Genomic DNA, 21,431 nt, shown 5'->3' with positions numbered 1-21,431 from the left:
GTGCAGGGTAACATAGGACCACTACAGGATTGACTAGGGCAACTCGTAACAGATAGGATGGACCAATATAAGCTCTTAAATGATTTCTTTGCATCTGTGTTCCTGGACACAGATACAAGCACACCTCGCAATGAGACTTTGGTCTGGCATGAGGGAGATACCAATCCACCAACAGCTGACCTAGTGAAGGGGAATTTGGAGGTAACATATTTAAGTTGGCAGGCCCTGATGATCTTCACCCAAGGGCACTAAGGAATTGGCCAGTGCCATAGCAAAACCACTGGTGCTGGTGAGTTAGGGCAGGGGGCTGTGAACCCGGACAATTGGGCTGTCTCCTGGTCTGGCATGGGGCAAGGACTTAGAGCAGAGGGGAGGTGGGAGGCAGGACATAGAGGCTGCAGGGGACCCAGGCATCCCCCACCCTGCTGCACGGCCTGTTCCCTGAGCTGACCCCTTCCCTGGTGCCCCCGCAAATGCCAGCGTCTCAGTGTCACAGATGCTGGTGGAGCTGGGAGTCCTGGTGGGTGCCAGTGTGTCCCTGGGCTGCTGCTTCCTGCCAGGTGCTGCCCTGGCACTCGACTGACCCCTTCTCTTGAGTTCTTCATGGTGCTTATTCGTTTAGACAGAGATCTCCAACATGATGTAAGTAAGGCATAGAGAACTTATGATCCCAGCTGTCCCTCCCCTCAGATTTAGTGATATCAAAGAGAGGAGCATCTCTTATATTTCTTGATTTTCTGAAGTTGTCCCTGACGAAATAAATGACAGATTCAGTCCCCGCTGTCAGCATCAGCGAGTGGCAGGGGGCGGGGGTGGGGGCAGAGGGGCATTAGGATTTTGGGATGAAGAGCCAAAGGTTCTTCCGTTTCACTTTCCAGGTTGACTTGCCTGGACTGTGTATCAGATCCAGGAAAGACAGAAAACTTGAAATACCTAGGAGTTGTTTTTGCAGGCATCAGATCCACAATGGGGCTGGGGCAGAATGATCACGGCTCCTGGCCCTCCCCGCCAGGCGTGCAGGGAAAGGACAGGGTGGAAGATATGAGGACAGTGAAGGGGGCGCATGGGACAAAGCAAAGTCATTCTAACCAGAGTGAAATGACTTGCATAAATAACTCAACTGTGGATACAGAAGCATTTGCTTTATTGTTGTGAAGCTCTTGCCATCCCGGGGGCAGCAGAACAGATCTCCTGACCCTCCTGCAGCCCTGGTACAGCACAGGAACCCAAATCAACGCAGATCACAGGAATCAGCTTGTATCTCTACTGCTATGATTGACGGTGCTCATTCAGCATGTGATTGGTGTGGGACGAGGGGAGGTAGCGAAGCAGCAGGTGTAGCAAGCGGTTGTTGGTCTTTCCAGTTTTGTCACCATGCCAGGAATTGCCAGGAGTGTCCAATCTTATCTCTGGGGGAAAGATGGCAAAGAGCAGTGAGCACAGGTGATCCGACAGGAACGCTCCCCTTTCCCCGAGCGATGCCTTGCCCCTCCTTCCTACCCAACCCCTCTGTAGCTACTGGTGTTCAGACACAGCGATGTGCGGGATGAACCACAGCACTGCGCAGAGTGTCATCTTGAGCTGACTGGATGAAGAAGAGCTTGCAAATATCCAATAACACTCCCTTTAGAAACCAAACCCAAAGTCTCCTTCATTTCAACACCAGGCGAAAGGAGAGCATGGTGCTGCATGTCTTGGCCAGTACTCAGTTCCTTCCAGAACGGAGCTGCAGGAAGCCTGGCAGCCTGTTTTCCCACTGACTTCCAAAGGCCTGGCATGAGACCCAGGCAGCAAAAAGTCTCTCAGAGGAGATTCTCTAAGGAACCAGAAGCTGAGGCAGGGGCCGGGATGCCCAGCCCTGAGCCCCCAGTGACCATAGTGAGGGGAGATCTGCCCAAAGCCCATGGACTTTGGGTTCTTTACTAAAGAACCCCACTTTCTGGGATTAGAGCTCTTGACTTCAAATGCACCACGCAATGGGACTGGGGCTGGAGGAAAGAAAGCTTGTCTGCCTCTAAGGAGCCCAGGCTGATCACCTGAGGTATGCCCTGAGACTTGTGTCCACCCTGAGGTGTACTGAGGCAAAAAAGGCAAAGAAGACAGAAGACGCACTCACCACACCATCTGTAGGCACTGGAGTCGTTGTTGCCTAGAAGAGAGAAAGAAGTGACCGTGTATTCTTACAGCTGCCTCTGCTCTGTTTTCGAGGAGAATGCAGAAGAGAACTACAAGCTTGGCCTTGTGCAGTCCCAGAAACAGGAATCGAGGGTGGCAACAATCCCTCATGGGCCCAGGGTGGCCCCTGTTGCAGGAGCTGAGGGCGGGTTCGATTCCTCTGGCCCTGAGCTGGGAGGACCCAGGCCAGCACCTGTTCCCATCGGTTTCAAAGGGCTGGGATGAAGCCACAGAAACAGACAAAACTTGGGCATGTTCTCTAGGGAGTTTTGCCGGGCTGGAGCAGCAATGATGAGGTTTGGATTGCCAAGGGGACCGGCACCCGGCAACTCCAACGGTGCCCATTAAGAGATGAGCTCTGCCTGCCTCAGCCCCAACCACATACACCTGGGAGCCTTCAAATGCAAAGGTCAGTTCACATGGGTGAGATCTCCCGATTGCATCTCTGGGATCGTCCACGAGGAGCTGAAGTCGGGCACGGACATGGGTCATTGCTCGTGCTGCCCCTCCCCTGCTTTCCAGGCTTCAGCACACAAGGGCTCTCCTCCTCGGATGCCCATGGCTGTCACTGGGCAAGATGAGGTGAAGGCAGGTTTGAATCCCATCTGGACCTTTGCCGCTGAAGCCGAGGAGAGCCGTTGTTCCCTTGAACGTCACGGAGCTTCGGATCCCTCCGAGGGAGAGGGAAGAAGCTCACGGCTCCTGGGAGAGGAGAGCTCCCAAGCTTCTTGGCACCCACAACCTAACCAAGGACCCTCCCTCCCCTTCCCGGTCATCCACAGTGGAGCTCAGGTGCCGGTCCGCTCCTCCACCCAAGGAGCCTGGACTGACCACCCGAGGTATGCCCTGCGACTTGTGTCCACCCTGAGGTGTACTGGGGCAATGAAGGCAAAGAAGACAGAAGACTTGCACTCACCACACCATCTGTAGGCACTGGAGTCGTTGTTGCCTAGAAGAGAGAAAGAAGAAACCTTGTATTCTTACAGCTGCCTCTGCTCTGTTTTCCAGGAGGATTCAAATGACAGCTCCAAGCTTGGCCTTGTGCAGTCCCAGAAACAGGAATCGAGGGTGGCAACAATCCCTTGTGGGCCCAGGGTGGCCCCTGGTGCAGGAGCTGAGGGCGGGTTCGATTCCATCCCTTTAGAAACCAAACCCAAAGTGTCCTTCGTTTCATCACCAGGCGAAAGGAGAGCATGGTGCTGCATGTCTTGGCCAGTACTCAGTTCCTTCCAGAACGGAGCTGCAGGAAGCCTGGCAGCCTGTTTTCCCACTGACTTCCAAAGGCCTGGCATGAGACCCAGGCAGCTCAAAGTCTCTCAGAGGAGATTCTCTAAGGAACCAGAAGCTGAGGCAGGGGCCGGGATGCCCAGCCCTGAGCCCCCAGTGACCATAGTGAGGGGAGATCTGCCCAAAGCCCATGGACTTTGGGTTCTTTACTAAAGAACCCCACTTTCTGGGATTAGAGCTCTTGACTTCAAATGCACCACGCAATGGGACTGGGGCTGGAGGAAAGAAAGCTTGTCTGCCTCTAAGGAGCCCAGGCTGATCACCTGAGGTATGCCCTGAGACTTGTGTCCACCCTGAGGTGTACTGAGGCAAAAAAGGCAAAGAAGACAGAAGACGCACTCACCACACCATCTGTAGGCACTGGAGTCGTTGTTGCCTAGAAGAGAGAAAGAAGTGACCGTGTATTCTTACAGCTGCCTCTGCTCTGTTTTCGAGGAGAATGCAAAAGAGAACTACAAGCTTGGCCTTGTGCAGTCCCAGAAACAGGAATCGAGGGTGGCAACAATCCCTCGTGGGCCCAGGGTGGCCCCTGTTGCAGGAGCTGAGGGCGGGTTCGATTCCTCTGGCCCTGAGCTGGGAGGACCCAGGCCAGCACCTGTTCCCATCGGTTTCAAAGGGCTGGGATGAAGCCACAGAAACAGGCAAAACTTGGGCATGTTCTCTGGGGAGTTTTGCCGGGCTGGAGCAGCAATGATGAGGGTTGGATTGCCAAGGGGACCGGCACCCGGCAACTCCAATGGTGCCCATTAAGAGATGAGCTCTGCCTGCCTCAGCCCCAACCACATACACCTGGGAGCCTTCAAATGCAAAGGTCAGTTCACATGGGTGAGATCTCCCGATTGCATCTCTGGGATCGTCCACGAAGAGCTGAAGTCGGGCACGGACATGGGTCATTGCTCGTGCTGCCCCACCCCTGCTTTCCAGGCTTCAGCACACAAGGGCTCTCCTCCTCGGACGCCCATGGCTGTCACTGGGTAAGACGAGGTGAAGGCAGGTTTGAATCTCATCTGGACCTTTGCCACCGAAGCCGAGGAGAGCCGTTGTTTCCTCGAACATCACGGAGCTTCGGATCCCTCCGAGGGAGAGGGAGGAAGTTCACGGCTCCTGGGAGAGGAGAGCTCCCAAGCTTCTTGGCACCCACAACCTAACCAAGGACCCTCCCTCCCCTTCCCGGTCATCCACAGTGGAGCTCAGGTGCCGGTCCGCTCCTCCACCCAAGGATCCCAGACTGACCACCCTATTTATGCCCTGAGACTTGTGTCCTCCCTGAGGCGTCCTGAGGCAATGAAGGCAAAGAAGACAGAAGACTTGCACTCACCACACCATCTGTAGGCACTGGAGTCGTTGTTGCCTAGAAGGGAGAAAGAAGTGACCTTATATTCTTACAGCTGCCTCTGCCCTGTTTTCCAGGATGATGCACTAGAAAGCTACAAGCTTGGCCTTGTGCAGTCCCAGAAACAGCAATCAAGGATGGCTACAATCCCTCCAGCCCCGAGCTGGGAGCACGTAGGCCACCACCTGTTCCCAAATGTTCAAAGGGTTGGCATGAAGCCACAGAGTGTTGTAAAAGCTTGGGCAGCTTCGCTTGGGAGTTATGCAGGGCTAGAGCACCGAGACGTGGGTAGGATTTCCCAGTGGTCCAGGAGCCGGCAGGTGCCCTTTAATGGAAGAGCTCTTCAGGCGTTGGCCTCCGCCATGGACACGCGTGATCTTTCCTATGCAGAGGGCTGTTCAGATGGACATGATCTCCGTGTAGTATCTCTGGGTTCCTCCATGTCAAGCCAAATTCGGGTGAGGATATGGGTGTCTGCTGCTGGTGCTCCTCTCTGGCTTTCCAGGCTTTTTACCTCAGAAGGCTCTCCTCACATGCCCATGACTTTCAGCGGGTGAAGTGGGCTCTGGACAGCTCTACCATCACAGCCTGGACTTAGTGGACAAAGCCATGGGAAGCTTCTCACTCTGCTCCTTGATCTCCTTGGAAGCCCTCTCCCACCAGAGCCCATCAACTGGTTTCTTTCCTTTGTTTTCCCTCCTGTTGCTGGACCTGGTCCTGGGTCTTAATCTGAAGCCCCCAGACCATGAACGAGAGCCATCGGGACTGTTGGGTCACAGTGAGAGGAATTTGACAGTGGGAGCATATGGTTGGATGCTTCATTTTTTAAAGTCTTGAAAGCCAGAAGGCAGTAACATTTCTGAAAGTATTTTCGTACCTAATCTGCCCAAGTCCCATTCTTTCTTGTGTCTCACGTGCTGATCGTTAAGCTCCTTTTGGCCCTGATCTGGTTCAGAAAGGGAGAGAAGCCTTTTGTCCTGGACATCATTTTGGGAGACACTGTCCAGCTCTCCCATCAGTCCCCGGCCCATGCTGGAACCGCTCAGACTTAGGCACGTCTTATGGTCATGAAACCTTTGGAAATACTTCCTTTTGTGAGAGACTCACCATGGCTGTTTTCTCAAGCAAGCGCTGGGAAATGAGTTCTTCTTGCTTTTGGCTACATGGTTTTACTCCTGTAGCATCATATGAAGGAGCCTGGGGCCTAAGAAAGCTCGTGCCTCTGAACCAACTGGTTTCTGTGATATCGCCCTGCCCTGCCCTCTCTCCAGCTTTGGTTGCAGAGAGGATCTGTGTTTCCATCTGTGGCAAAAGGGGCTCAGCTGCCCTTGGGGGAAGAAATAGTGATTTTCTCTTTTGGCAGCTTCTCCTGAAGACTAGCGGGCTCTGTCCCTTTGGAAACCAAAGCCAGAGTGCCCCGAATTTCAAGCCAAAAGTGCAAAACAGCCAAAATGAAGGTGCAGTGGTGCATGTCTTGGCCAGTCCTCAGTTACTTTTGCAACTGAAATGGAAGAAGCCCGTGGGCCCATTTTTCCCCATAGACTTCACTGGGCTGTGGATGAGACCCAAGCAGCTGAAAGTCTCCGGGAGCAGATTCTCTAAGAAATCGTAACCAAAATCAGGGGCCTGGATTCCCAGCCCTGAGCCCCTCGTGACCGTCCTTTGGGCAGCACTGCCTGCAGCCCTCGGACGTCTGGCTCCTAAATGAAGGAACCCCACTTCCCTTCCCAAGAGTGGCCGGGGCGCTTCCTGGATTTAGTTCTTTTGACTTAAGATGCAGCACCCAACTGGACAGCACGGGGTGGAGAGGGGTACAGAGTTGGAGCAAAGAAACGTCGTACTCACCCCACATTCTAGTCGAAGGCCTCCAGTCTAGGAAGGGAGGGAGAAAGGACAGCATCATAAGAGTGAGGCTGTATCCACAATGGAGCTTCTTTCCCTTCCCATCCCCAAGGATGAAGCACAACCAGGATTGATCCTGTGCCCCAGCACGGCTAGTGTAGCTTTCCAGGGGAGTTATGTAAATCTGAAGCAGCGGTGGTGTTTTGAAGGGGCCCAGCACCGAGGGAGAAGGAAGCAGCTCCAGGTAGCTGGGAGCAGAGAGCTGGCAAGTACTAGGCACTCACACCCTAACCGAGGAACCGTCCTGCCCTTCTTGGTCTTCCATTGTGGAGCTCAGCTGCCGGCCCTTTCCCCATCTCAGCATACCCAGACTTGGCCCAGGGCAGCCCCTGGTGCAGGAGCTGAGGACGGGTTCGATTCCTCTGGCCCTGAGCTGGAAGGACCCAGGCCAGCACCTGTTCCCAGCTGTTTCAAAGGACTGGGATGAGGCCACATATGGAGACAAAAGCTTGTGAAGCTTCTCTGGGGAGCTCTGTAGGGCTGGAGCAGCGATGATGAAGGCGGGATTTCCAAGGGCCCCAGCACCCAGCAGCCATGAGGGTGCCCATTCATAGATAAGCTCTGCTGAGCTCAGCTCCAGCACCATACACCTGGGAGCCTTCATATGCAGAGGGCAGTTCACATGGGTCAGATCTCCATATTGGATCTCTGGGTTTCTCCACTAAGAACTAAAGTTGGGAGAGAATATAGGTCCCTGCTGCTGATGTTTCTCCTCTCCCCCTGCCCTGGCTTTAGCCCACTAAGACTCTTGTGCCATAGGGTGCCTGGGCCCCAGGCAATCGATGATGGTGGGGGCGCTAGCAACTCTCTTGAACTGCCAGAGCCCAGGGGAGCATCTTATTTGCAATGGGCCGAAATTGGGCAAAGTGCCCTCAATGAGGGAGGCAGGGAGGAGGTGTTGCCTGGCTCTCAGGCACTTTGAGAAGTCAGTGCCATAAACCCACAGAGCTTTTTTTTCCTTGTTGACTTCATGGGGCTCTGGCTGAGAGCCAAGAAACTGAAAGTCACTGACAAAAGATTCTTTAAGTAATCAGGGAGATGGATTCCCACCCTCAGCCCCAAGTGACCATACATTGGGCAGCACTGCCCACAGCTCATGGACGTCTGGTTCCTAAAATAAGCATCCACGCTTCCCTTCACAAGAGCTGCTGAGGGCCTTTCTACATTTAGGCTTTTTGACTAGCCAATGGGATTTCCAGATTTAAAACTTTTGACTTCAGATGCCGTATGTAATGAGACTGTGGGGCTGGAGCATAGAAAGTTTGTCATACTCACACTTTTGCAGAGTTGAACCTGCAGGGAGAGAAGGAAAATGGACAGTAACATAGGAGTGAAATTGTAGCCACAATGGAGCTGCTTTCCCTCCGTGTCCCAGAGGTGAAGTAGAACCAGGATTGATCCTGTGCTCCAGGTAACTGGTGGGTGTGCAGAGTGGTAGCAGCTCTCCATCCCTGTTGAAGTTTAACTACAAGACCCCAGGGGAACATCTTTCTTCCAACAGGGGCGTGGTGAGCAAAGTAGCCACAATCGGGGAGGTGAGGGGAAGGCATTGGCCAGCTCTTGGGCACTTCTACAATTCAATGATGTAAAACAAGAGGGTGTTTCCTCCCCATTGACTCCCCTGGGCTCTGGATGAGACCCAAGCAGCTCAAAGTCTCTGGGAACCAGAAGCCCAATAAGGGCCTAAATTCCAAGGCCTGAGCCCCTAGGGACCGTATTTCGGGGAGCATTGCCCAAAGACCATGGATCTTTTGCTCCAAAGTTAAGGTTCTTGACTTCCTTCTCAAGAGTGGGTGAGGAGCTGTCTGAGTTTAGCTGTTTTGGCTTGAGATGCACCACACATCATGACTGGGGGAGTAGGAGCACAGAAAGCTCGTCCTACTCACCTGAAGGTCTCTGACAGAAAGAGAAAGGGACAATGGACAGTAGCGTGAGGTTATAGCCATGATGGAGCCACTTTCACTCCCATTAGCAAGGATGAAGCACAACCAGGAATGATCCTGGGCCCCAGGAAATCAGTGGCTGCTGAAAGCAGTAGCAGCTCTCTGTCCCTGTTGAAACTGGACTGCAAGAACCCAGGGGAGCATCTTATTCCCAGTGGGCCCTGAGGATGCATTGGCCAGTTCTCCAGCACCTCTGCCATTCAGTGACATAAAAGAAGATGGCATTTCTTGCCCATTGACTTCCCCAGGCTCTGAGCGAGGCCCAAGCAGGTCAAAGGCTTTGGGAGAAGAATCTCTAAGAACCAGATGCCAAATCAGGGGCCTGGATTCCCAGCCCTGAGCCCCCAGGGACTGTACTTTAGGTGAGCACTGCCTAAAGCCCATAGACATCTGGCTCCTAAATTAATGATGCTGACTTCCCTGCCCAAGAGTAGCAGGTCTCCGTGCCTGTTGAAGCTGAGCTGCCAGAACCCAGGGGAGCATCTTATTCCCACCAGGCCCTGAGGAGATGGAGCAGCCATGATCCAGGAGGGGTGGTTGTGTTGTCCAGCTGCCAGACGCTTCTGGATCTCAGCTACATCATAGCAGGTCGCCTTCCCCCCAGTATGAACTGGAACAGACCCAGCATCAGGCTAAAATTGCTCCCCGTGCCTGGATGTAGCTCTTGTCAGCAATCAGAATCCAAGGTTAGGGTTGGGATTGCAACTTTTAAGCCCCTTGTGAGCAGGCTGTGAAGAGCACCACCCGAAGCCCATGGAAATGCGACTCTTTCATAAGCAGCTCAACTTCCCTCCACAAGAGTTTGCATGTCGGTTCCCTGCCTTTAGCTCTTTTGATTTTCAATATACCACACAGTGTGCCAGGGAGGGTTGGAGCAAAGAACTTGGCTGGAGCTGGTCATACTCACCAAGCCCCGAGGTCCAAGGAGTTCAGCCTGCAGGAAAGAGAGAGGGAGAATGGGCAGTAGTGTAAGAGGGAGGTTGCTGCCAGGGTGGAGCTGCTTGTCCTCCCATTCCCAGGAATGAACTTGAACCAGGATTGATCCTGGGCCCCAGGCAATCGGTGCTGGTGGGGGCGCTAGCAACTCTCTTGAACTGCCAGAGCCCAGGGGAGCATCTTATTTGCAATGGGCCGAAATTGGGCAAAGTGCCCTCAGTGAGGGAGGCAGGGAGGAGGTGTTGCCTGGCTCTCAGGCACTTTGAGAAGTCAGTGCCATAAACCTACACAGCAGCACTGCCCACAGCTCATGGACGTCTGGTTCCTAAAATAAGCATCCACGCTTCCCTTCACAAGAGCTGCTGAGGCCCTTTCTACATTTAGGCTTTTTGACTTGCCAATGGGCTTTCCAGGTTTAGAACTTTTGACTTCAGATGCCGTATGTAATGAGACTGTGGGGCTGGAGCATAGAAAGTTTGTCATACTCACACTTTTGCAGAGTTGAACCTGCAGGGAGAGAAGGAAAATGGACAGTAACATAGGAGTGAAATTGTAGCCACAATGGAGCTGCTTTCCCTCCGTGTCCCAGAGGTGAAGTAGAACCAGGATTGATCCTGTGCTCCAGGTAACTGGTGGGTGTGCAGAGTGGTAGCAGCTCTCCATCCCTGTTGAAGTTTAACTACAAGACCCCAGGGGAACATCTTTCTTCCAACAGGGGCGTGGTGAGCAAAGTAGCCACAGTCGGGGAGGTGAGGGGAAGGCATTGGCCAGCTCTTGGGCACTTCTACAATTCAGTGATGTAAAACAAGAGGGTGTTTCCTCCCCATTGACTCCCCTGGGCTCTGGATGAGACCCAAGCAGCTCAAAGTCTCTGGGAACCAGAAGCCCAATAAGGGCCTAAATTCCAAGGCCCGAGCCCCTAGGGACCGTATTTCGGGGAGCATTGCCCAAAGACCATGGATCTTTCGCTCTGAAGTTACAGCTCTTGACTTCCTTCTCAAGAGTGGGTGAGGAGCTGTCTGAGTTTAGCTGTTTTGGCTTGAGATGCACCACACATCATGACTGGGGGAGTAGGAGCACAGAAAGCTCGTCCTACTCACCTGAAGGTCTCTGACAGAAAGAGAAAGGGACAATGGACAGTAGTGTGAGGTTATAGCCATGATAGAGCCACTTTCGCTCCCATTAGCAAGGATGAAGCACAACCAGGAATGATCCTGGGCCCCAGGAAATCAGTGGCTGCTGAAAGCAGTAGCAGCTCTCTGTCCCTGTTGAAACTGGACTGCAGGAACCCAGGGGAGCATCTTATTCCCAGCGGGCCCTAAAGATGCATTGGCCAGTTCTCCAGCACCTCTGCCATTCAGTGACATAAAAGAAGATGGCATTTCTTGCCCATTGACTTCCCCGGGCTCTGAGCGAGGCTCAAGCAGGTGAAAGCCTTTGGGAGAAGAATCTCTAAGAACCAGATGCCAAATCAGGGGCCTGGATTCCCAGCCCTGAGCCCCCAGGGACTGTACTTTAGGTGAGCACTGCCTAAAGCCCATAGACATCTGGCTCCTAAATTAATGATGCTGACTTCCCTGCCCAAGAGTAGCAGGTCTCCGTGCCTGTTGAAGCTGAGCTGCCAGAACCCAGGGGAGCATCTTATTCCCACCAGGCCCTGAGGAGATGGAGCAGCCATGATCCAGGAGGGGTGGTTGTGTTGTTCAGCTGCCAGACGCTTCTGGATCTCAGCTACATCATAGCAGGTGGCCTTCCCCCCAGCATGAACTGGAACAGACCCAGCATTAGGCTAAAATTGCTCCCAGTGACTGGATGTAGCTCTTGTCAGCAATCAGAATCCAAGGTTAGGGTTGGGATTGCAACCCCTTGTGAGCAGGCTGTGAAGAGCACCACCCGAAGCCCATGGAAATGCGACTCTTTCATAAGCAGCTCAACTTCCCTCCACAAGAGTTTGCATGTCGGTTCCCTGCCTTTAGCTCTTTTGATTTTCAATATACCACACAGTGTGCCTGGGAGGGTTGGAGCAAAGAACTTGGCTGAAGCTGGTCATACTCACCAAGCCCCGAGGTCCATGGTGTCCAGGCTGCAGGAAAGAGAGAGGGAGAATGGGCAGTAGTGTAAGAGGGAGATTGCTGCCAGGGTGGAGCTGCTTGCCCTCCCATTCCCAGGAATGAACTTGAACCAGGATTGATCCTGGGCCCCAGGCAATCGGTGCTGGTGGGGGCGCTAGCAACTCTCTTGAACTGCCAGAGCCCAGGGGAGCATCTTATTTGCAATGGGCCGAAATTGGGCAAAGTGCCCTCAGTGAGGGAGGCAGGGAGGAGGTGTTGCCTGGCTCTCAGGCACTTTGAGAAGTCAGTGCCATAAACCCACAGAGCTTTTTTTCATTGTTGACTTCACGGGGCTCTGGCTGAGAGCCAAGAAACTGAAAGTCGCTGACAAAAGATTATTTAAGTAATCAGGGAGCTGGGTTCCCACCCTCAGCCCCAAGTGACCATACATTGGGCAGCACTGCCCTCAGCTCATGGACGTCTGGTTCCTAAAATAAGCATCCACGCTTCCCTTCGCAAGAGCTGCTGAGGCTTTTTCTACATTTAGGCTTTTTGACTTGCCAATGGGCTTTCCAGGTTTAGAACTTTTGACTTCAGATGCCGTATGTAATGAGACTGTGGGGCTGGAGCATAGAAAGTTTGTCATACTCACACTTTTGCAGAGTTGAACCTGCAGGGAGAGAAGGAAAATGGACAGTAACATAGGAGTGAAATTGTAGCCACGATGGAGCTGCTTTCCCTCCGTGTCCCAGGGGTGAAGTAGAACCAGGATTGATCCTGTGCTCCAGGTAACTGGTGGGTGTGCAGAGTGGTAGCAGCTCTCCATCCCTGTTGAAGTTTAACTACAAGACCCCAGGGGAACATCTTTCTTCCAACAGGGGCGTGGTGAGCAAAGTAGCCACAATCGGGGAGGTGAGGGGAAGGCATTGGCCAGCTCTTGGGCACTTCTACAATTCAATGATGTAAAACAAGAGGGTGTTTCTTCCCCATTGACTCCCCTGGGCTCTGGATGAGACCCAAGCAGCTCAAAGTCTGTGGGAGAAGATTGTCTAAGCAACCGGACGCCCAATAAGGGCCTAAATTCCAAGGCCTGAGCCCCTAGGGACCGTATTTTGGGGAGCATTGCCCAAAGACCATGGATCTTTCGCTCTAAAGTTAAGGTTCTTGACTTCCTTCTCAAGAGTGGGTGAGGAGCTGTCTGAGTTTAGCTGTTTTGGCTTGAGATGCACCACACATCATGACTGGGGGAGTAGGAGCACAGAAAGCTCGTCCTACTCACCTGAAGGTCTCTGACAGAAAGAGAAAGGGACAATGGACAGTAGCGTGAGGTTATAGCCATGATGGAGCCACTTTCACTCCCATTAGCAAGGATGAAGCACAACCAGGAATGATCCTGGGCCCCAGGAAATCAGTGGCTGCTGAAAGCAGTAGCAGCTCTCTGTCCCTGTTGAAACTGGACTGCAAGAACCCAGGGGAGCATCTTATTCCCAGCGGGCCCTGAGGATGCATTGGCCAGTTCTCCAGCACCTCTGCCATTCAGTGACATAAAAGAAGATGGCATTTCTTGCCCATTGACTTCCCCAGGCTCTGAGTGAGGCCCAAGCAGGTCAAAGGCTTTGGGAGAAGAATCTCTAAGAACCAGATGCCAAATCAGGGGCCTGGATTCCCAGCCCTGAGCCCCCAGGGACTGTACTTTAGGTGGGCACTGCCTAAAGCCCATAGACATCTGGCTCCTAAATTAATGATGCTGACTTCCCTGCCCAAGAGTAGCAGGTCTCCGTGCCTGTTGAAGCTGAGCTGCCAGAACCCAGGGGAGCATCTTATTCCCACCAGGCCCTGAGGAGATGGAGCAGCCATGATCCAGGAGGGGTGGTTGTGTTGTCCAGCTGCCAGACGCTTCTGGATCTCAGCTACATCATAGCAGGTCGCCTTCCCCCCAGCATGAACTGGAACAGATCCAGCATTAGGCTAAAATTGCTCCCCGTGCCTGGATGTAGCTCTTGTCAGCAATCAGAATCCAAGGTTAGGGTTGGGATTGCAACCCCTTGTGAGCAGGCTGTGAAGAGCACCACCCGAAGCCCATGGAAATGCGACTCTTTCATAAGCAGCTCAACTTCCCTCCACAAGAGTTTGCATGTCGGTTCCCTGCCTTTAGCTCTTTTGATTTTCAATATACCACACAGTGTGCCTGGGAGAGTTGGAGCAAAGAACTTGGCTGAAGCTGGTCATACTCACCAAGCCCCGAGGTCCAAGGAGTTCAGCCTGCAGGAAAGAGAGAGGGAGAATGGGCAGTAGTGTAAGAGGGAGGTTGCTGCCAGGGTGGAGCTGCTTGCCCTCCCATTCCCAGGAATGAACTTGAACCAGGATTGATCCTGGGCCCCAGGCAATCGGTGCTGGTGGGGGTGCTAGCAACTCTCTTGAACTGCCAGAGCCCAGGGGAGCATCTTATTTGCAATGGGCCGAAATTGGGCAAAGTGCCCTCAGTGAGGGAGGCAGGGAGGAGGTGTTGCCTGGCTCTCAGGCACTTTGAGAAGTCAGTGCCATAAACCTACACAGCAGCACTGCCCACAGCTCATGGATGTCTGGTTCCTAAAATAAGGATCCATGCTTCCCTTCACAAGAGCTGCTGAGGTCCTTTCTACATTTAGGCTTTTTGACTTGCCAATGGGATTTCCAGATTTAAAACTTTTGACTTCAGATGCCGTATGTAATGAGACTGTGGGGCTGGAGCATAGAAAGTTTGTCATACTCACACTTTTGCAGAGTTGAACCTGCAGGGAGAGAAGGAAAATGGACAGTAACATAGGAGTGAAATTGTAGCCACAATGGAGCTGCTTTCCCTCCGTGTCCCAGAGGTGAAGTAGAACCAGGATTGATCCTGTGCTCCAGGTAACTGGTGGGTGTGCAGAGTGGTAGCAGCTCTCCATCCCTGTTGAAGTTTAACTACAAGACCCCAGGGGAACATCTTTCTTCTAACAGGGGCGTGGTGAGCAAAGTAGCCACAATCGGGGAGGTGAGGGGAAGGCATTGGCCAGCTCTTGGGCACTTCTACAATTCAATGATGTAAAACAAGAGGGTGTTTCTTCCCCATTGACTCCCCTGGGCTCTGGATGAGACCCAAGCAGCTCAAAGTCTCTGGGAACCAGAAGCCCAATAAGGGCCTAAATTCCAAGGCCCGAGCCCCTAGGGACCGTATTTCGGGGAGCATTGCCCAAAGACCATGGATTTTTCGCTCCGAAGTTAAGGCTCTTGACTTCCTTCTCAAGAGTGGGTGAGGAGCTGTCTGAGTTTAGCTGTTTTGGCTTGAGATGCACCACACATCATGACTGGGGGAGTAGGAGCACAGAAAGCTCGTCCTACTCACCTGAAGGTCTCTGACAGAAAGAGAAAGGGACAATGGACAGTAGCGTGAGGTTATAGCCATGATGGAGCCACTTTCACTCCCATTAGCAAGGATGAAGCACAACCAGGAATGATCCTGGGCCCCAGGAAATCAGTGGCTGCTGAAAGCAGTAGCAGCTCTCTGTCCCTGTTGAAACTGGACTGCAAGAACCCAGGGGAGCATCTTATTCCCAGTGGGCCCTGAGGATGCATTGGCCAGTTCTCCAGCACCTCTGCCATTCAGTGACATAAAAGAAGATGGCATTTCTTGCCCATTGACTTCCCCAGGCTCTGAGCGAGGTTCAAGAAGGTCAAAGGCTTTGGGAGAAGAATCTCTAAGAACCAGATGCCAAATCAGGGGCCTGGATTCCCAGCCCTGAGCCCCCAGGGACTGTACTTTAGGTGGGCACTGCCAAAAGCCCATAGACATCTGGCTCCTAAATTAATGATGCTGACTTCCCTGCCCAAGAGTAGCAGGTCTCCGTGCCTGTTGAAGCTGAGCTGCCAGAACCCAGGGGAGCATCTTATTCCCACCAGGCCCTGAGGAGATGGAGCAGCCATGATCCAGGAGGGGTGGTTGTGTTGTCCAGCTGCCAGACGCTTCTGGATCTCAGCTACATCATAGCAGGTCGCCTTCCCCCAGCATGAACTGGAACAGACCCAGCATTAGGCTAAAATTGCTCCCCGTGCCTGGATGTAGCTCTTGTCAGCAATCAGAATCCAAGGTTAGGGTTGGGATTGCAACTTTTAAGCCCCTTGTGAGCAGGCTGTGAAGAGCACCACCCGAAGCCCATGGAAATGCGACTCTTTCATAAGCAGCTCAACTTCCCTCCACAAGAGTTTGCATGTCAGTTCCCTGCCTTTAGCTCTTTTGATTTTCAATATACCACACAGTGTGCCAGGGAGGGTTGGAGCAAAGAACTTGGCTGAAGCTGGTCATACTCACCAAGCCCCGAGGTCCATGGTGTCCAGGCTGCAAGAAAGAGAGAGGGAGAATGGGCAGTAGTGTAAGAGGGAGGTTGCTGCCAGGGTGGAGCTGCTTGCCCTCCCATTCCCAGGAATGAACTTGAACCAGGATTGATCCTGGGCCCCAGGCAATCGGTGCTGGTGGGGGCGCTAGCAACTCTCTTGAACTGCCAGAGCCCAGGGGAGCATCTTATTTGCAATGGGCCGAAATTGGGCAAAGTGCCCTCAGTGAGGGAGGCAGGGAGGAGGTGTTGCCTGGCTCTCAGGCACTTTGAGAAGTCAGTGCCATAAACCCACACAGCAGCACTGCCCACAGCTCATGGACGTCTGCTTCCTAAAATAAGCATCCACGCTTCCCTTCACAAGAGCTGCTGAGGCCCTTTCTACATTTAGGCTTTTTGACTTGCCAATGGGCTTTCCAGGTTTAGAACTTTTGACTTCAGATGCCGTATGTAATGAGACTGTGGGGCTGGAGCATAGAAAGTTTGTCATACTCACACTTTTGCAGAGTTGAACCTGCAGGGAGAGAAGGAAAATGGACAGTAACATAGGAGTGAAATTGTAGCCACAATGGAGCTGCTTTCCCTCCGTGTCCCAGAGGTGAAGTAGAACCAGGATTGATCCTGTGCTCCAGGTAACTGGTGGGTGTGCAGAGTGGTAGCAGCTCTCCATCCCTGTTGAAGTTTAACTACAAGACCCCAGGGGAACATCTTTCTTCTAACAGGGGCGTGGTGAGCAAAGTAGCCACAATCGGGGAGGTGAGGGGAAGGCATTGGCCAGCTCTTGGGCACTTCTACAATTCAATGATGTAAAACAAGAGGGTGTTTCTTCCCCATTGACTCCCCTGGGCTCTGGATGAGACCCAAGCAGCTCAAAGTCTCTGGGAACCAGAAGCCCAATAAGGGCCTAAATTCCAAGGCCCGAGCCCCTAGGGACCGTTTTTCAGGGAGCATTGCCCAAAGACCATGGATTTTTCGCTCCGAAGTTAAGGCTCTTGACTTCCTTCTCAAGAGTGGGTGAGGAGCTGTCTGAGTTTAGCTGTTTTGGCTTGAGATGCACCACACATCATGACTGGGGGAGTAGGAGCACAGAAAGCTCGTCCTACTCACCTGAAGGTCTCTGACAGAAAGAGAAAGGGACAATGGACAGTAGTGTGAGGTTATAGCCATGATGGAGCCACTTTCGCTCCCATTAGCAAGGATGAAGCACAACCAGGAATGATCCTGGGCCCCAGGAAATCAGTGGCTGCTGAAAGCAGTAGCAGCTCTCTGTCCCTGTTGAAACTGGACTGCAGGAACCCAGGGGAGCATCTTATTCCATGTTGGTTCCCTGCCTTTAGCTCTTTTGATTTTCAATATACCACACAGTGTGCCAGGGAGGGTTGGAGCAAAGAACTTGGCTGAAGCTGGTCATACTCACCAAGCCCCGAGGTCCAAGGAGTTCAGCCTGCAAGAAAGAGAGAGGGAGAATGGGCAGTAGTGTAAGAGGGAGGTTGCTGCCAGGGTGGAGCTGCTTGTCTTCCTGTTCCCAGGAATGAACTTGAACCAGGATTGATCCTGGGCCCCAGGCAATCGGTGCTGGTGGGGGCGCTAGCAACTCTCTTGAACTGCCAGAGCCCAGGGGAGCATCTTATTTGCAATGGGCCGAAATTGGGCAAAGTGCCCTCAGTGAGGGAGGCAGGGAGGAGGTGTTGCCTGGCTCTCAGGCACTTTGAGAAGTCAGTGCCATAAACACACAGAGCTTTTTTTTCCTTGTTGACTTCACGGGCTCTGGCTGAGAGCCAAGAAACTGAAAGTCGCTGACAAAAGATTCTTTAAATTACCAGGGAGCTGGGTTCCCACCCTCAGCCCCAAGTGACCATACATTGGGCAGCACTGCCCTCAGCTCATGGATGTCTGGTTCCTAAAATAAGGATCCATGCTTCCCTTCACAAGAGTTGCTGAGGGCCTTTCCACATTTAGGCTTTTTGACTTGAGATGCGGCATGTAGCGTGACAAAGGGGATGAGAGCGCAGAAAGCTTGTCATATTAGCCACGGGTTCTTGTGCTTTGAGATTGCCCGGCATGGAAGAGAGAAGGAGGATGGACAGTAGCATAAGAGTGAAGCTGTAGCCACAACAGAGCTTTTTTCCCTCCCATTCCCAGGAATGAAACCCATCCAAGGTTGACTCTGTGCCGCAGGCAATTGGTGGCTGGTGGGAGCGGTAGCAGCTCTCCATCCCTGGTGGAACTGAACTGCAAGAACCCAGGGGAGCGTCTTATGTGCAAGGCATGCACGGAGACTGAAGCGGTCACAATCAGGGAGGGGAGCAAGAGGGTTTGGCTGGCTCTCGGGCACTTCTGAAACTCAGTGTCATAAAACCAGAGGACATTCTTTTCCTTCTTGACTTCACCGGGCTCTGGATGAGACCCAAGCAGCTGCGAATCTCTGGGAAATGATTCTCCAAGCGCCTAGAACACAAACCAAGGGCCTGGATATCCAGCCCCGAGCCCCTACTAACCATAGTTTGGACAGCACTGCCCAGAGCCCATGGAGGGCTCTTTTCCAAGGATCCCCACCTCCGTTCCCAAGAGTTGCCAATGGACTTTCTGGGTTTCGCCTTCTTGTCATAGTCACCAATCCCACTGATCCATTGAGTGTTTCTCATTCCCCCTTGCCACTGCTTCCTCAGTGTTTTCCAGGATGAAGCAAAGCAGTCCCAGACCCAGCACAAGCACCAGCTGCAAGAGCTTGGGTCCCTCCTCACTCACTCCCAGCTGCCCCATTTGTCCCCTCTGTTACCCTCAGGGCTCACACTGGAGCCTAGGGAGGGGGAAAGTATTGTCCAGCTGTCCAATTCAACAATGCAAGACTGAATAGGGAGCTGAGACAGAACAGGGAGAGCTTTGCCAGAAGAGCCAGCGCCCCAGACAGTGATTTCAATTCTTACCACCCATGTGCTGCTGCCCTCTTGGCAAAGGATGGAGACGAGGAGAACGGCAATCACAACCTGGACCTTCATCTCAGCTTCTGCTTGGGTCCCAAGGTCCCCAGGGTGGGGCTGGAGGCTTGAGCAGCCAGATTTATACCCTGTGCTGCCCCTGACATTATAAGCTCGACTGCCCAAACCCAATGCCTGGATTGTTACTGATCCCCATTGTCCTCCTGGATAAGGAAAGGTCAGAGCTGTCACTTGTCACCCATCTCGAGCATGTGGCATCTGGTTCCTGCTTTCCCAGGCCCAGCACCAAGCTCTGCTTGAACAAGGACCTGCGTTCACCCCCCTACGCGGTGTTTCAAAGGACACGCGGAGCCTTTCTGTTCTTTGCCACGTCATCCCATCTCTACCACACTTGCTTAAGGACAAGGCAGACTCTTGCCCCTTGTGTGTGCTCCCTGGGGGTCTCTGAACCTCTCCAAGCCCAAGAGCATGCAGCCCCTCTTTGTCTCTACTCCCGAAAGGGCATTGTGCTTAATTTTACTCTCCTGTTTCCAGCTCTCAACACCTACTGATGCTCCTTTCCTCCAAAGATGTGTCCAGTCCCTTTGTGAATCTAGCTGAACGCTCTGCTTCCGCCACAGCTGGTGGCAACGACTTGCAGGGTTTAATTGCTCACTCGGTGAAACAGAGCGCCCTGGTGTTAGTTTTAAACTCAGTGCCTTGTTTCATTTTGTGGCCCCTCATTCTTGGATGGGGAAAGGGAGTTAATCATAAATCCCCATTGACTTTCTCTTCACCATTTAGTACTTTTTGTTAACACTTCTCACGTTCTCCCACAAGCGCCTCTTTGCTGAACCTAACAAGCCTGGTCTTGCTTTCCTCGTATGGGAGCCCTTCTACAAGAGAATGGATGCTGGCTGCAGAGGATGGAGATGCAGCCTGTCTGAGTGACTCTCTGCCAGGGTGCTGTGAGATCTTTTGAAGGGTGCCCCGAGATGAGAGGCGATAAGGAGATGGAGAAGAGAAGGTCAGGCTTAGGCTTGTTCCCTGCCTGTCCACTGCCCGGCTCTCACAGCACAGAGGCAAATGCCATAATAACTAAATAAGATGTTGAAAGGGGGCACCTCTCCCTTCACAAAAGTTATGAAGAAGGCACCTCGAGTATGAAAAAGTTGGGGACTGTAGGACTAGCTCGCCAGATTTCAACAAGCCAAGTGGAAAGAACCAGGCTTACACCTTAGGATCTCCATGTCTCCAAGCCCTAAAGAGTTTCTAGCGGGGGGCTGTGTTAGGGCTAGGGTTTTTACCAGGAATTTTTACCGGGGGTTGGTTTAGGGTTAGGGTTTACAGTTAGTTTAGGGGTGGGCTTAGGGTTAGGGATAGGGTTATGGTTACGGTTCTGGTTTAGGTTAGGGTTGCTACCAGGAGTTTCTACCTGGGGGCCAATCTAGGGTTAGGGTTAGAGTGGGGGTTAGGGGATAGGTTTACAGTTAGGGTTTGGTTTTCTATCACAAGTTTTACCAGGGGGCCAGTTTAGGGTTAGGGTTAACGTTAGGTTTAGGGTTATGGTTATGGTTATGGTTTGGGTAGGGTTTCTATCAGGAGTTCTATCAGTTTTCCATCAGGAGTTTCTACCATAGGCTGGGTTTGGGATAGTGTTAGGATTAAGGTTACTACCAGTAGTTTTTACCAGGGTTCCCAGCCTTCATAGAGGCCCTCCCCACCTTTGCAGGCTGAGCTGCATATCACACTGGACCTTCCGCACATCTGCAGATGGGAACCTCAGCGTATGGAGAGCCTTTGTCACTCCCCTCCTCTGCTCATGGAGCCCTTTTGGGTCATCCTGTCGGTAGACTTGGCACATGCTGACCTCAAGCCTCCATCAAGATTTGATGTCCTAAAAGTGGGTGAGTCCCTCAGGGAAGCTTCTTTGGCCTTCTCCTGAGCCCAGCCAGAGGCCAGGCAGGGGGATTCTGGCACTCTCCTCAGCTTTGCCAGGCCTGGGATTGACCAGGAGATGAAAGATCCAGTGCTGACAGCAGCCATCTCCCAAGGCAGGGGGACTCTGTAGGGGAAGTGCTGCGAGCCCCTAAAGTGGCAGAGCTGTGGGAGATGATCCTGGCAAGATCATTCCAGAGGCACATGGAGCAATGTCAGCACCTGGCCGGGCATCGCTGCCTGCCTGGCACATCCCACGGCTCTCTTGGGACAGTGATTCAGTGGGTTGAGTCCACCCCTTCCCTCCCTGACTGTGTTGTTACCTCTCAGCTCTGTGTTCCTGGGGACCCCTGGCACAGGACACAGCCTGTCTGACTCACGAAGGACTCACCCCCTCCACACCTCTGCCTGGACAAGAACTGATTGGCGAAAGGAGTTACAAAAGACAATGAAGATGCAGTGGGAGATGCATCTAAAGCCCTCCAAAAAAGGGTGATAAGAGTGAAGCACCTCCCATGGTCCCATTTGCATACAAGATGGAACCGGATGACAACTTATTTAAATGGGAGGTGGGACAGGCATGCACCTTCGTTAGCAGT

General features: G+C 52.8%; 1 protein-coding gene across 1 annotated transcript in view; it reads right to left on the bottom strand.

Moving 5' to 3' along the window:
• Positions 1-1,353: 1,353 nt before the first annotated feature.
• Positions 1,354-21,431, bottom strand: part of LOC109285659 (uncharacterized) — a 29,859-nt gene continuing 9,781 nt past the window's right edge. The window contains exons 2-15 of the mRNA XM_059718139.1: positions 17,394-17,420; positions 16,473-16,490; positions 15,955-15,981; positions 14,381-14,398; positions 13,863-13,889; positions 12,280-12,297; positions 11,633-11,659; positions 10,066-10,083; positions 9,548-9,574; positions 7,973-7,990; positions 6,641-6,667; positions 4,781-4,813; positions 3,092-3,124; positions 1,354-1,409 (exon numbers count right to left, since the gene is read on the bottom strand). Of these exons, the coding sequence (XP_059574122.1) occupies positions 6,649-6,667; positions 7,973-7,990; positions 9,548-9,574; positions 10,066-10,083; positions 11,633-11,659; positions 12,280-12,297; positions 13,863-13,889; positions 14,381-14,398; positions 15,955-15,981; positions 16,473-16,490; positions 17,394-17,420 (244 nt within the window). The 3' untranslated portion in view covers positions 1,354-1,409; positions 3,092-3,124; positions 4,781-4,813; positions 6,641-6,648. The remainder of the gene's footprint in view (positions 1,410-3,091; positions 3,125-4,780; positions 4,814-6,640; positions 6,668-7,972; positions 7,991-9,547; positions 9,575-10,065; positions 10,084-11,632; positions 11,660-12,279; positions 12,298-13,862; positions 13,890-14,380; positions 14,399-15,954; positions 15,982-16,472; positions 16,491-17,393; positions 17,421-21,431) is intronic.

The sequence above is a fragment of the Alligator mississippiensis genome, chromosome 15, assembly GCF_030867095.1.
Source record: "Alligator mississippiensis isolate rAllMis1 chromosome 15, rAllMis1, whole genome shotgun sequence".
Classification (NCBI taxonomy): domain Eukaryota; kingdom Metazoa; phylum Chordata; order Crocodylia; family Alligatoridae; genus Alligator; species Alligator mississippiensis.
Note: the sequence above shows the minus strand (reverse complement) of the source record. Positions and strands in the feature narration are given on the sequence as shown.